General features: G+C 33.9%; 1 protein-coding gene across 2 annotated transcripts in view; it reads right to left on the bottom strand.

Moving 5' to 3' along the window:
• Positions 1-15,933, bottom strand: part of LOC111033309 — a 26,747-nt gene continuing 10,814 nt past the window's right edge. The window contains exons 1-4 of one of the 2 annotated variants that reach the window (XM_022313991.1): positions 15,160-15,298; positions 6,504-6,714; positions 5,344-5,543; positions 1-3,203 (exon numbers count right to left, since the gene is read on the bottom strand). In XM_022313991.1, coding sequence (XP_022169683.1) covers positions 1,488-3,203; positions 5,344-5,543; positions 6,504-6,714; positions 15,160-15,186 — 2,154 coding nt within the window. In that variant the 5' untranslated portion in view covers positions 15,187-15,298 and the 3' untranslated portion in view covers positions 1-1,487. Of the gene's footprint in view, positions 3,204-5,343; positions 5,544-6,503; positions 6,715-15,159; positions 15,299-15,933 lie in introns of those variants that run through there. The other variant, XM_022313990.1, reaches the window with a different exon arrangement.

Below are 15,933 nucleotides of genomic sequence, written 5' to 3' on the forward strand. Positions count from 1 at the left end.
TTGGAGGAAATATTATTATAATAAGGCTTAAAATATATTTTTGATATTTTTTTTATTCGTAATTCCTTATTGGAGAAAAATGGACAGAGGAGGACATTTTTGGAGGCAAATGGCTACGGTTTTTTTTCCTGATCTTGCCTATAATATAGTCTCTTACATATTTTTCATTATACTACGCAGCTCGTAACTCTTTATCACTGACGACCCCTGTTATATAGCCAGATACGTACCAATACGTCTTTATATAGACGTGTAAAGGATTTTTTCACGGGATATGCGGAATAATTACAGTGGAGGGATAAGTGGGTAATACGCATACAGCTGACGCCAGCCGTATAGGACGATTAATGAATAATGATGGAAGTTGGTATTATTTACCTACCGCGGTTATCGCGACCGCCAACGATTTTTGAGAATATTTTTCAACTTTCACGCATTTGCAAATAATTGGTTTTTAAATAAGCGGTGTATCGTGTCGTCTACACACAACTTATGTCTTATTATAATTATATTAGATTATTTTTATTATAAATACTAGCTGACCCGGTAAACGTTGTATTGCTCGTAAATGATTAATTTTTTATTAATTTTTTTTGTGGCATTTAACCAAAACTAAAACCAACACAACTTAATATGTGAATATTTCTTTGACAGCTTTTTGGGTTTCCGAACAAACGCACAATCACTTTTATATATTATGTATATATATGTGTATTAGACATAGAGGTGCTTACTCAGTAAGTATAGGCGGAGACCCTGTACAATATTTTAAGGGGGATGGTTAAATACTTGATACTAAACATGGGAAGGCCATGCCCCTAACCCTGGCCTTAACCCCGATTAAGTTTCAAAACTGTATTTTTTTTGGAGTTACGTCTATTTTTGTAATGTTGTGATGAAGGGTTTATGATGCCCGTTAATTATCATAAATAAATATTTAAGTTAAATTTCATGATTTACAGATTTTAGTCGAATTTAAACAGTTAAGCTATTAATTACTCAAGACAACAGCTCTAAATAAATCCATCAATAAATAGAAAATCAAATTTTTTAAAAATTACAATTCTAAAGTTCTAGCTGACCTATAAGGTGATTTTTGATCGAAAGAGAGGTATAGATGAACTCTTTGGATCCGAAAACGATTACTATTCGAAAAAGTGTACGCAGAAAAAAAAAGAATAAATAAATTGGCAATAAATATCATTGTAAAAGCAGCAGAAATCCCTTCACTGGTAATATAAAATAATAAATAAATTTAAATTTAAATCTAAACGTCATGTAAATTATAGATATTATTTGTTTTATTGTTGGGGATGCTTCGATCTCGAATAAATTATTTAGGGAACGGTAGGCTCCCCCCAACCGATCTCCGCCTATATAACTCATAATACGAGTCTAACTGCTGACATTATTTAGATATATACTTACTGTCCCCCACTCTCACCCCCCATCGAGGAGCATCATTCACCGTACCGCCATCACTGCCTTTACAGGTAAATGGTCTGGAGCAGAGGCTGTTTGCGCAGCTCAAGTGGCTTGAACGCCTGCCTATAGACGGACGTGAGCCTCCAGTGTTCGGGGTAATCGCGGGCCGTTGTGCCCGGCCACATGGAGAACGGCGGCAGCAGCGTGCCGATGACGTACTTCTTCTTGTCCGAGTTGGTGGTCTTCGGCTTGGGCACTTTGAGGTGCTTAGCCGGTTTGCCGGCTGCGGCCGTTCGCAGCCTGACCGGTGTGCTGACTGGCACGCCCGCCTTGAACGCCATCTTGTAGTGCTCGCACTCGTCGTCCCTCTTGAAGTTAGCGGCCGCTGCCACGTTTGGGTCGTCACAGGCCAGACAAGGCCGGTAAGAGTGTCGGCCATGCCGCTTTTGTTTCGGCTCCTTTTCTGTGGCGGAGTTACTGCAGTGTTGCGTCGGCCTATGTCGGCGCCGGTCGGATGGCGAACCGACGGCGGGACACTGCACCGCACTGGGTTTGTTCGACTTGTGGGGGTGGTCGAGGTCCTGGCGATGGTCGTTATCGTCGTCGTCACTGTGGCCATGGTCGTCGGATTTGCAGACGTCGTCGTTGCGGCCATTGACGTCCGAACCATTTTTGCCGCGACGGGCGGACGATGACGACGACGACGACGACGACGAAGGTTTGTTCGGGAGAGCAGGTCGGTCCGCGGCTGCGGAGACATCGCCGTCAGCCACTGTCGCTGTGGCCGCGGGTCTACGGCTACCCTCGCGGTCTTTGCTTGGTATCAGTTCCATGACGGCAGACAGATTGCGATTTTTCATCAGACACTCGCGGGTCTGTGTCCGTCGCGCTTCCGGCACCACTTCGCCGTCACCGTCACCGTCGACGTTACAGTTTCCGACCGTCCGAACAAAGCCCATGACGGCTGATGAATTTTGCGGTTTGCCCGTCGAGGGTTCCCCCGCGCATGGCTGCTGCAGCTGCTGTTGCATTTGTAGTTGCTGCCGAACCTTGTGGAACACGGCCGGCTCGTCAGGCGGTCGTGGTGGCCGGTTCCTGTCGAATGGCGCGTCCAGGTCCCAGCACAGGGCCAGCTTGATGTCAGTCAACTGTTGGGCCGTCATGACGGGTCCGCACGTCTTGGGCCGTGACAAATTTTTGTTACGCCTCCGGGCTGGGTCTTTTTTCTCGCCGTCCCCGCCATCGGCTGACGACGGAGGTGGCGATGACGACGATGACGTCTTTGGCCTGTACACTCGGAGCTTGCTGCACTGCGTTGGGCCCGGGTCGTTGAACGACTTGTACGCCACCGCGGAACACTTGGGCCAGCAGCCGTTCAGTCCCAGTCCCGGATGTTTGTGCCGCTTTGTCTGCAGCGACCGGTACACCGCGTCCTCGATGGCGTCCGGCAGCCCGTGGTGTCTCTGCGCGTCCCCGTACCGGCGCCCAGTCGGCTGTTCGTTACCGCCCAACGGCGGCCGCTCGCCGTCATCGTCTTCTGTGCCCGCGACCTGCAGGTGGCCACAGCTCGCGCTTATTCGGCTCAACGCGGGGCTGGACGGTGTTTTCGCGCCGCTGCCGTTGACTACTCCGCGTTGTCTTGTCTTACGAGTGCCGCCGCTGTCGCAGTCGTCATTGTCGTCGTCAGCTGTCGAATTCAAAGGTCCACGGCCGTCCGCCGATGCGCAATTCCTGACCGCCTCGATCCTGGAGACGTTCGGCGCTGGCATGTCCGATACCTGAAATAAGATCGATATGTCGTCATATTATTATTGCTACAACGCCCATTTACCAAGCAACATTTCGACTTTACTTATATTATACTCGATCGTCGCGTGTGTGGTGGCCATCGTTAGGGTTTTCGTTTAGAGAGAGAGAGAGAGAGAGAGAGAGAGAGAGAGAGAGAGAGAGAGAGAGAGAACGGCTATGAAAATGAAGGAAGTATAAGAGACATAGAGACATAGAAGAAAATTGAAGAAGAGATGGGTAGACACATTTAGTAAAGATTTTATAAATTAACTTGTGTAAGGTGCATTCGGTGGGATCAAATTAATATATTACGCATAAATAATATAGATTTAAATAACACCGAGTTTTTGCGGTATGTTTTCTTATAATTATATAAAATATAGTATAGCATAAACATCGACCCACAGTAACTTTAATACAAATATATATTAGACAGTAAATATTCATTTAATTTTTACCCACTAATAAATATATTAAATGGTGACTAACGTGTTCTTTAGGTAGTCAACAAAATGTCTTTTATTTATTGTTCGAGAGTTAAATAACTTATGATTTGAAAACCATATTGCAATTTTATATATCATATTATATATTTGTATTATATATAGGTATACCTACTAGTTGATCCTGCACTGTGCTGCCTTGGCAAAATAAATAATTCCAGCGGAAACCTATTCTTAAACTCCGTTAAATGTAAACTGCACAGATTTTAACACAGTAATTTTCGTTGTTTTAACCAAGTATAAAATGAAGGTCTAAAAATATGTCCAATCATAGAAACTATTTTATTGTTTGTAACCAATGGCAACAATAAATGAATAAAAAAAATAATAGTATTTTCAGAGATATGGTATTGCGTATAGTATTCTTTAATAGTTTTTTCAGCACTGCGTGGGCCGTGACAAATTAAATAACTATACAGTGGATTTACCTGTCTTAAACTCCGTTAAATGTAACCTACACGCATATTTTGAATTCAGTAATTTGAGTGTCTTTGATTAAACATAAAATATAGGTGTAAACTCTAAAATTATATCCAATCATATTATCATAGGGCGCATGTAAATTCCGCCCAAAATATACAGGTAAAAAAAAGATACATGTAAATTCAGCCCAAAAATTGTTATGCATTTTTCAATCACACTAACAACAATAATATTGTACTTATCTATTTGAAGTATGGCTATGATCAACATTTTGTTCAGCGATGTTTGTAGTTTCACCAAAGGTTTTCACAAAAGCATTGCAAGTTTTAATTATAAAATTCGGCATTTTGTTAATCCAGAAGCCAAAGATCTATTTACTAAAGAAAATTTAAAATTGTATATTACCAAAAGTATATTTCCACATTTTGATTCGATAAATTGAGCTGCCATAATAGGTATGTACGTATAAGACTCAAGGACGTGTCCCGAACATAAGCATCTCATAATTCTAAACGAAACCCAGGTGATTGAAACAATTAATAATATTTCTATCTGACATTTCCAATTATTAGGTCCACAATATTGTAGTCGAAGGTGAAAGAATATAAGATGATTGACAATTGTCGTCTGATGGGATTGTTCCGTTTTCGAAAATTTGGAACTTTCAAATACTATAGAACACTCTGCGTCGCGAACATTACGGTCGAGTCGTACAGTCAGGGGAACGCTTAGTCTAAAAATATTTATTTTTCCAGTCGGAATTTACAAACCCATTTTTGTACCTATATATTTTGTCGGATGGGATTTACCATAGACCTTATTTTTACCTGTTCATTTCGGGCGGAATTTACAATCTTATCTCCCACTGTATAATAACTATTTTATTTTCTGTAGCCGGAAAGCCACCCTATAGAAACAAAACAGTATTAATTTTTCGTGGGCCCACAAATCCCTGTGTGTCCTTCAAAATGCAAACATTTGGCTTCGAGGAGCACATCCTTAGCCTAAGTACCTACCTACAAAATTTCAGAACCATTGGTGCGATACACTTGGCTGTTAATCGTTTACACACTCTCGCACAAAACATTGCTGTTTATTAATATAGATTATAGTATAATCATAAATTATTGTCTTTATCAATCAATAGTTTTCCATTTGTCACACAAGGATCCACGCGACGCGACGGTATTCGGCAACGACTCACCGCAGACTTGACGGACTTAATTGAATCTCTGTCGGTTTCTTCGTTGGCTATATTTCGTTGTTCTTTATTGACATTAATTAGCTCCAGTTTATTATTGTTCTCGCCGTTCTCGGTCTTGTTTCGTTGGCTACGGTCGATGAACGGGTGGTGATACGAACGTTTCATCCACGTCTGACACTTCGGACCAGACAGTTCTGTAGCTGTGTACACAGAATAAGCGCAAAATACATAATTACACGATATCGTTATTTTAATAGTCGGTAAGAATACCATAAAAAAATGGCTGACGGGAAAATGTCCCCGAAAAATAAATACTCTCAGGTGAAATATCCTACGACTTAACTCACACGAGTGACGCAGAACTATTGTACTAATGTACCATAATAATACAACAAAATATTTTATAAATTAAATACGCGTAGTTGGCATATCATATTTTTTTTGGTTTTAACATCGCGTATTCACATCTTCCTTTGTTTAATCGAATTTTGTTTCCCAGGAAACGTACATTTAATTCAGACCAAAAAGTTATAATTTAATGAAGAAAATATGTTGACAACCAAAAGTTTCTATTTGGTACCTTTTCGGTCTTTATCTGACATTTTTTAAAAAACGTTTTTAAGTTACGTTTTGATTATAGATTCTATAATTTAGAATAACCCCAAATTATAATGACTTGGCGCGCAACAAATTTGTAATTTTTAGATTTGAAATCATTAAAAATTATTTACTGTCAAAGAAGATAATAATATTAAGAGTTATACATTTTTATATTGCCATCCTGAACAATTTGATATTTTGAGTTAGCGCCTTTTGCAGGCCAAGACTCTAGAGTACATGCAATTATTAATTGAATATGGAGTGCAACTTTATATTACATGACACTCGAATTGCTTCCCAAATTTAGGTGGATGATCTTTTTTCACTCGAATTGCCTTCGGGTGTTTTTGGAGGCAATTTGAGTATACCCAAACAGTCTACTCGAATTGCCTACTTATAACATACCTAGATTATTAATTGATATATCAATAGTTTTACATGTACTATCGTTATTATATCGATTTCCGTAGTGTTTAAAAAATATTAATTTTTAAGAAATGCAGTATATCCCAGACCAAAATCCACGCCCTAATAAAATATAATAAATAATAATACAGTACCGATTTCTTTTGAGATGCGTTTCGGCAACTGATACGTGCCCAAGTAGAGTCCGGCCCAGTGTTTCTGATCGGTTTTTTGTACCCCGGGCAGCAAATGTCCTCTGTCGTTAGCAATGACTTTTGTGACGGTCGAACGACCTTTTGGACGGTTTAGATGCCATTTCGGGACTTCCCAATTTCCCAATCTCGTCGGTTGATACGCTTTGTCGAACTGAAAACAATTTAAAGGTATACATAGGTACGACGCATATACTATTTCGCCGTGCGCGGACATAAAATGGCATATACCTAGGATGCCATTATAATTTTCTAGCGAGCATGCACGACCAATATATTTAATATCCAAACCTACACTATATATCATTGCCGATCCGTCGTCAAATCGGATTTATTTTGCCACAATAATAACAATAATACTAATATGAAACATATTATTTAAATATATTTTACTATACATTCATGACTGTAGGTATTTACGTCCCGTAGTAATATTGTCATTTGTCATACACGCACACACGTTTTTTTTTTGGAAATCTATTAAGAGGACATCGCACCCGCACGTGTTGTCTCCGTCTTATACACGTAAGGCATAGATAATTTTTGTCACCAGTTTCTATAGAGTGCTGTTGCCTGTTAGTTGTGATATTAAAGTGAATTGATTTATTAAATAATTTAAACGTAAAATTATTATCTAGGGTCCCATGTAGGCTTTTGTTGATATTATTATTTTTAAGTAAATTATTATCATTTTAAAATGCACGGTTTCAAAAAGTTTTGTATACGAAGATGAAGACAACACATGCTGGTGTGACGTCCTTCTAATGTCAAAAGCTAAAAGCTAAAAAACTATATCATTCATATATGTACCTACCTACATTAAAATAAGTGTCATTCGCATACAGTGGAGCGGCGAAGTTACTTATTTTATCGGACCAAATTTATTTTTTGAACCACCTATCACCCCTTGACTACTTAGGTATAATATAATTATACTTATTATTGAAGTTGTTATTCTTATTAAATACCGTATTCAGATGAAGTTAGTTTTGTATGTACTACAATTTTTCACTCAATACAGTACTCAAACACCTGGTACTCACCCACCCACCTCTTTGTAATTATCGGGTAACTGCCCTTCAAAATCACGGTCATCACACCAATGTTCACATATTATATTCAAGTACATACTCCTTTTTTAAGTGCCCAATTCTAAAAATATGAGAGTCATTCAATAATTTCAATCGAATCTGAATTTTTATATTGCGAACAATAGGATTCCGATATGCCATATACTATATACTATATGGCATATAGGAATCGCAGAAAAAAAGCCCAGAAAAAAAATTAAGTATAAATGTAAAAAAAAAGTATGTATACTCCACTCCTAATTAGTAATTACCCTGTGGCGTGGACCTAATACAAAATATAATATATTATAATGAAAAATGTTTCTTACTAATTGAGTATCCACATATACAATTGCCTATAATAATTTATGAATTATGAATTACTAATTATGGGATTAGAGTATAGGTAGTATTCAAATTAATATTTAATTTTTTTTCTGGGCTTTTTTTCCGCCTACCGCCATATATAGACTACTAGCTATGGCGTCGTCATAATATGTGAAGATTTGGCCTACTGTGTACTAAATTATCGGAAATTAAGTTTTGGTTTTGTTTCTTTGTACTAATTTACGTACGACAGGGGGTCCAACCTTTTTTTAGTTAGCCGGCCAATTCAGTAGGTATTTACACATTTATATAAGCACATGGGAAGGGGGCAGGGTGCTAAAAGAAATAAAATATAGTCTAACTGTATGGAAGTTGGTTTAAGCCAGTTCAAGCCAAAACAAAAAAGTTGTAACTAACTAAAAAAATAATAAAAACAAAAATGTTCAGTATATTTTTTATTAAGTACAAACTTGTTAGGTTGTTTTAAAAGTTTATTGCTATTCTTCAGCTGGTAATTTATTGTGAAAGTACAAATACATAAATGTATACGACTAATACTAATGTCTAATTTCATTCAATCTGCAATTTTAAATCCCGCCACGTGTCGCGCATTACTACAGTAGATAATATTACCGCAGTACCGCACCTATAATAACCACCAATAAGTGACCGTTTAAATTAAGCCATTATTGCCGATAGACATTAATTATTATAAACAAAAAGTGATAAAAAGCTACAATTAAAAAAAGTTTAGTTACTATTTCATGACATATTTTTTCAACTTATATAATTATGCATTGTATTCCTCTATATAGGTGCATATATTTGTCTTGTAACACGTAGGTACGTTGTTGTTTTGATTACTACCTACTACCTAGTACCTATATCGTATTAGAACTTTTACATAGTGTCTGTAAATGTACGACATTATCACAATTCACAGCAATAAGTCATAAGTAACAACCATTTGAACGTTGCACGTAAAGTAATTGTATTTATTTAATTATTATTTTTTAATTGTAATTGCGGTGATTTTAAACCATTTCTTCATAGATATAGATGATATTATCTACTGTATGCCTGTATATATATATACAAATAGGTATGTTTATTGTATATAATATATGCATACTACAATTTGCAGGTTTATTTATATAAATATTTCTTGGTATATTTTGATTTCCTACTTAAAATCTGCAATCGTACAGACGTACACAAAAGAAAAACACACGCGCGCTCTTCAGAGTTTCCTGCGCATTGAACGTATGTCAAAGTCCTTTAGTCTTTATAGATGTATATAATAGTTGCACGTCATAATATTCATCCCACCCAAATCATGATTATAATAATACGTACACATAATTATATATAGAGTGATAAACGCATTTGTGAACATACACAACACACGTACAACAATATATATACATGTATAACAGTGTGGCATAAATACATAATATATATACAGAGCGATCTCCGCAGAAAACCAATACAGCGTCACATGATTTCGTATTTATTTTATTGTTTTAATATACGTGTCAATACAAGATACATGTTACCTACCTATGGCTTTTATATGTATATAAATGGAGTGATCCATATAACGTATAAGACAGAGATTGCCTGTTTAAGAAAACGTTTTTGAAAATATTTCTTTTACATAAGTAATATTATAAGTTGTTAAAAAACAACATTTCTAGAAAAAATTATATTTTTTAAAGTTTTTATATATTTGAATGACAACATTTTAAACTAAATTTCCCCTAATCATAACACTATTCAGAGTTATTTCGATCTATATCTATTGAAAACCAATTTCGGGTGTGTAGTTTATTATTATATATAGTTATAACCAGGGACATCCATAAGGGGGTAGGCTGTTGGAGCTGTAGTACAAGACTCGGCTATTTTAGGGGCCCGTTGAAGTGAATTTGTAGTTTTTTGAAATTGTTTAATTTTTACAGGAATATTTATTTTATATTAAATGATATTTTATGATATAAATGTATATTACAATGTATTAAGTAAAAATCGTGTACAAGACACTCGTATAGTCGTATCGATTGTAATGGGTGGTATTTGATTGAACATTTTGTATAGAACCAGCAAACATATTTGGTTCAGGGGCTCAAAATTTGATGGGGAGTTTTTGTTATAACATATATATTATTAAGTAATTTTAAATTATAAATCTTTTTATAAGCAGCGAGTAGTGGATCAACGTTTTGTGGGGTACCATCTGTACTACTCCACTCCGCGAATCTAAACTTTAAATACTTGTAAGTTATAACTTATAAATTACTCGTCCACTAAAATTCAATTTTCATATATCGAAATACCTCAAAAAATATTTTGCTCTGGAATAAAGAATTACTAAGATAGTATATTCATAAAAACAATTTTAAAAAAAATAAAAATATATATAATACTAAACCATAACATATTTATATTTGCGACTTCAGACGATGTTTAAAAATATTTTCAAAAACGTCAATAGTTTTTTAAATAATGATGAGCTTCTTGCGTTAAATGGTTCAGCCGGTATACACTCATGCCGCAGCGTCCCCACATCGTTTTGTGTTGTTATTATTTATTATGCGCGCGCACTGCATTGCCGGTCGGTCCTTATATTATTATACTATAATCATAATAATAATAATAATAATAATAATAATAATAATAATATTGTACCCTGGGCCATATGCATCGGGATTATTGTAATTATTGCGAGTAGTAACCGCGCGCGCGTGGTGTGTGCCGCGTCGGCAGTGACAATGACGGACGGCCGTTCTAATTGTTTGTAAACAACAGATTAGTGTATTGTAATATATTCATATCCGTCCTCTACAACAAATACAATACGTAATAATGTAACGGCACCGAGCCCATTGTATAATAATATGTATATTTTGTATTCATAGTATTGCAAATGCAGTATATACTATATTCTATATAATATCCTGCAAACGCAAACAAAATGTAGGTACGCTAAGTATAAAAAAACCAGCTCTAAAAGTTGTTGCGCTGTCATTAAATCATTTTATAGCTCAGTCTTTGAACTATAGATGTAATTTTTTTTAAAAGACTGCTATTAATTGAATTTAGCTTGGTGACTTTAAAACACTTGATTAGTAACACACTATTTCAATGATAGTAGAAGATAAGTTCCAATTTATATATTCATTATCCTGTAGTATTTTTGAATTTTTAACTTAAGTCACCTACTACCTAGTCAGGTTTAATTATTACCAGAGTGTTTGAATATAAACTATATTTATAGTTCAAAGACTTGGATATAAAATTATGTCACAACTTATAAAGGTGCGTGGTTTTTTTTTATTTAACATTTTTGTACACGGAGTTTGGTGGAGTTATTTTGTTGGGACCGTCTTCTAAAACAAATATAATACGTAATAATTTAACGCAACATTGTATAGTAATATATGTGATACATATATATTTTATATTATTGGCTATTGCAGATGGAATATTGCTATATTTAATATATTTATGTCCAAACTCAAACATATTATATAAATAATAATATCATGCATTATATAATACGTAATCCTTAGAAATTATCTAGGTAGAATGTATCTAAATGTAATAAACTTACATATTACAGGGTTATTTTTTAATAGGTAAGTATACTTATTTTTTCCAAAAGTCTAAACATTTTTGGGAATATGTTATCACATGAAAAATAAATTTAGTCGTTACAAAATCCAGTTTTTGCAAAAACTGTTTTTATTTTATTAAATGCATTTTTTATTTCTAATTTACTGTATGGACTGAACTATTTGCAGTAATTTGCAATACATTTTTTATGCTGTCAGAAATAAGATTCATTAGTGTGTAGATACAGCCACTTTTTATTTAATTTACCATTGTTTTTTACTTTAATGAATTCTTATTTGTATTAATAGTATGGAAAATACAATAATAATTGTTCCACCCACTTAAATGTTGTTTGAGATCAAGCTGACGATTGATAAATAATTATGTATATGAATGATAGTAAATTTTCAACTTGACGAAGAAGAAAAACAACCACATGGTTGTTTGCTAATTAATTAGGCTCCGTTAACTATCTATATAACTATAATAATTAAGAAACTTAATTTTTAAGGGCTTAAGAACTTATGAAATGTGCATGGGCTCTACAACATTACAATTATTATAATATTGTTTCAACTAGTTTAAATATTTGACATTAATTAAATATAATTTGCAATAACCTGATGTAGAAATTAGTGTTTGGGTGCGGTTGACCAGACACAGTGTCAGGCAGCGTGAACAATTGGCACCCTGTATATTTAAAACATAATATATTTCTGCTGGTATAAAGAATGTGGCAAAAAACGTTTTTGGTTAGTACTTTTGCAAGTAGTTTTCAAAAACTTGGTACTAGTTTGAAGTTGATTAGACAAAGTTGAAGTGTTAACTTTACAACCTTACACTCTGTTATAAGTTGATAAAGATCGACTGTAATCTAATCGTCACTATAGCGTTCCTATAAAATATTATTAGGTACATGCAAAGTAATAATAATAAAATAAAAAGACACGAAGCGAAAGACGAGAAAAGGACGTACTGGAGAGAGCGGAGAAAAAAAGGACGTACTGGGGAGAACGGAGAAATTGATTGATGGCTTTGGAGTTGCCCATTGATATAATCCCGCAATCCCGTGTTTGTTGACGTCGTTATATATATGAGCAGTGGCGCAGTGCACGTGTGCAGTGGCACAAAAAAAGCCACCCCCCTCACTGGGCGTTTCGCGCACATCGGTCACGTCGTCGTATACTCACCTACACCTCGACACTTCGATGTAAACTAAAAATCTTTTCTGTTTGGTTTGTATGGTAATATGCTCAGGCCTCAGACTTTATCTGTGACGTATATAATAATATGAAAAGTTTGAAAATAATCATTAAAAAAATATTTTCCATTTAATTCGATCCATACCAGCTGTATTATAATAATACCTATCGATATTGATTTACCCACTGCGAAAATGGCCGTGACTCAGCGTTATTGTCGGTTTTGAGATACCTACCAACTAATACCGTAATTTTTCCACGAAAAAAGTAGTAGCTACCTATGTGGCTATCTAAATATCAACCAAAGCTATTGTAAAAGCGAACGTCTATACCTACTAGGTAGTATAAGGATATAAAGGAGTAGCTAGAAAAATGAAAATGCTGATTAAGTGAGAGCAGCGATTGAATCAAAATGTTGTGTGGTAGATCTTGATTAAGAAAAAGTATTTACGACGCCACAAGGTAAAAAAAGAACTTTTTACTACACAAGAGAAAATTTGATACGTTTAATTTCACAGTATATTCTATGATAATATGCAAAAAGGAAGATTTTTATTGACAAGCTAAAAAATATAATATTTAATTTTTTAAGAAACCATAATTATATAATATAATTGGTTTTAGACCATCTGTGCTTATATATCGTCATCGTTGCGAGACATAATACCATAATAGTATAATATTCCGAGTAAAAAGCGTTAGGTACACATATATTATGATTTGTTTTTTTATTCCGCTTTTGTTTTGCTTATTATTTATATGCATCGACTAGCTGGTCCCTAAAAATATGAAATACACCTGCAGCAGTGCAAAACTCTGTTGGCGATGGGTCATTTAGGCTTATACTTGTTTATTATTATTATTATTATTATTATTATTTATATATGTATAGTTTGTCATTATTGTAGATGGGTTGTTCGAGGGGGTTGATTAATGATCAGAAGGGATTATGTTATCCCTTCGAATCTGCAGTATCTATATACACACACGACTCGCTGCAGCACATTTAGCCATAAAGATAGTTATTATTTAGCTAGTGCGCATTACATTGTAAAACAGGAGGCGGAATTGAATATAAATTGTTTTTTATATATTTTTTTTTAAATGTTTCGAAAACAGATTATAACGCTTTTCTATGGCAATATTTTTTTCCGATAAGGCGAAGGTGGGTAAGCGTTTAAACACTATATGCATAACAAATAAGCGCATCTGCAGATTTACCAACAATATTAGATACATGATGTATGCAATATTTACTTTTCAGTCAAAATTTGTACACATTGAATATATTATACACGATCTTATATCGCATAAGAATAAAAGTTAACCTATTTAATATGTTAGTATCTAAAAGGTTATTTACTTAAATTGTAGAGCAGGTACTTCACAAAATTGATTCAAAACTGTCATCATAAAATATATATTATATGCTATTGTAGCACTATTGCTTTTTAGTCGCCAAGATGCAAGTTTATACAGGTATTGATAAGTGAGGAGTAGACTTTTTAGTTTCAATATTAAAGAAAATAATGTATAGGTATCTATAATGTATAATATGATTTAATAATTATAAAATATAAATTGTATATATTTTATTACTTTTATTTTTTATAATAAATATAGTTACATGCAGATATGCAGTACCTATAATTTTGTACCTATAACCTATGTTTAATAAAATATAATGTATACTCAGAACCTATAAAAAACCAATGATACCATATTATCAATTCGTTAAAAATCATACATTATATTTAAATTTTATCTCAAAAAATATATCATGGATGTCTGCATAAAGTTACTTTTAAAATTGCGCGTGGAACAGTAGCATGAACATCTTAGTATGGAAAAATAGAGAGAGAGTTATAAGGTTTCTATGTTAACAAAATCAAAAGTAGGCATAGGCATAGCTATCATTTTACATTGATTAAACGCTTAACTGCATTCAGTGCAACTGTTTTTGAATTTATTATTGCAAACAAAATACGAGAAGGATAGTTTACTTTTATTACTATTTGTTTTTTTAATCACAGTTGATGATTATTTTTACTCAATACATTATGCAACACATACATAGATACCATTAAAATTTTTAATTGATGGTTTTAATTTTTGTAAATTGTACCGTTTATAATTATATTTTTATCAATTTATGTAATTTTGGAAAAAAAAATTACTAGTCCATAGTACATTTAATAAAAATAATGTCTATAATTTGTAGATAGGTAATTATTTTCTGTTTAAAATATCATTATCAAAACTACTCATTACTACCATAACAAAATTATTCATAATAGCAAATAAACAGTATATAGTATAATATTATATATACCAATACTACATTTAATATAATTAATATTATTCTTTCTATTATAAATCACTTACTTGATTACATGTGTAATTCATGGACATATTTTTGCGTGTAGTAAAATAAATTTACTATATGCCGATCAAATAACAAGATAAAAAAATTTGTTGTCACTTTTAAAATATTCAAAACACAAATAAAGTCCTTACAAGACTGAGGTATTCAGGTAACTTTCTTCTGCCGTGACAAGCACTCGTAATAACTGTTTTCGTCCCTATGGATACAGATGTGACGTATACACAGGTTTTATCAATTAAAAAACAAACGCAAGTTTTGCAAGCTAACGAAATATTAGCACTAATTTCCGTGACATTTTTCATTTAATTAGACAAAATTAATAATGTCTTAGAATAGTGCACATATTTGACAAAATGGTTATGACATGTTAGTAAACGAATACACATTCATATACGAATATAATATTGAGGTAAAGGTGTAAATAGAATTTATTAATACTTAAAGTTCTGAAGTAACAGTAACGCCTTTAACTAAACGATAATAAATATCTGATAAGTATAATCACATTTTAGACGCTTATGGATTTTAATGGTGAGGTACGTCCTATATGATATATGCGTTTACCATAAATCAATAAAATTGATAACAAAGAATATTCATCATATATGTGATTGGTAGTTTACTGAAGGAATGAACGCATATTATTATATCATCTGTAATATAGATTGCATATTACTATCCATACTATTTTACCATCTATCTTTTTTACTTATTGTTCTAGTTTGTAACAGATTGTAAATTGTATTGTAAAAGTTAATAAAAATTAAATAATA

This window comes from Myzus persicae, unplaced genomic scaffold, assembly GCF_001856785.1.
Source record: "Myzus persicae strain clone G006 unplaced genomic scaffold, MPER_G0061.0, whole genome shotgun sequence".
Lineage (NCBI taxonomy): Eukaryota > Metazoa > Arthropoda > Insecta > Hemiptera > Aphididae > Myzus > Myzus persicae.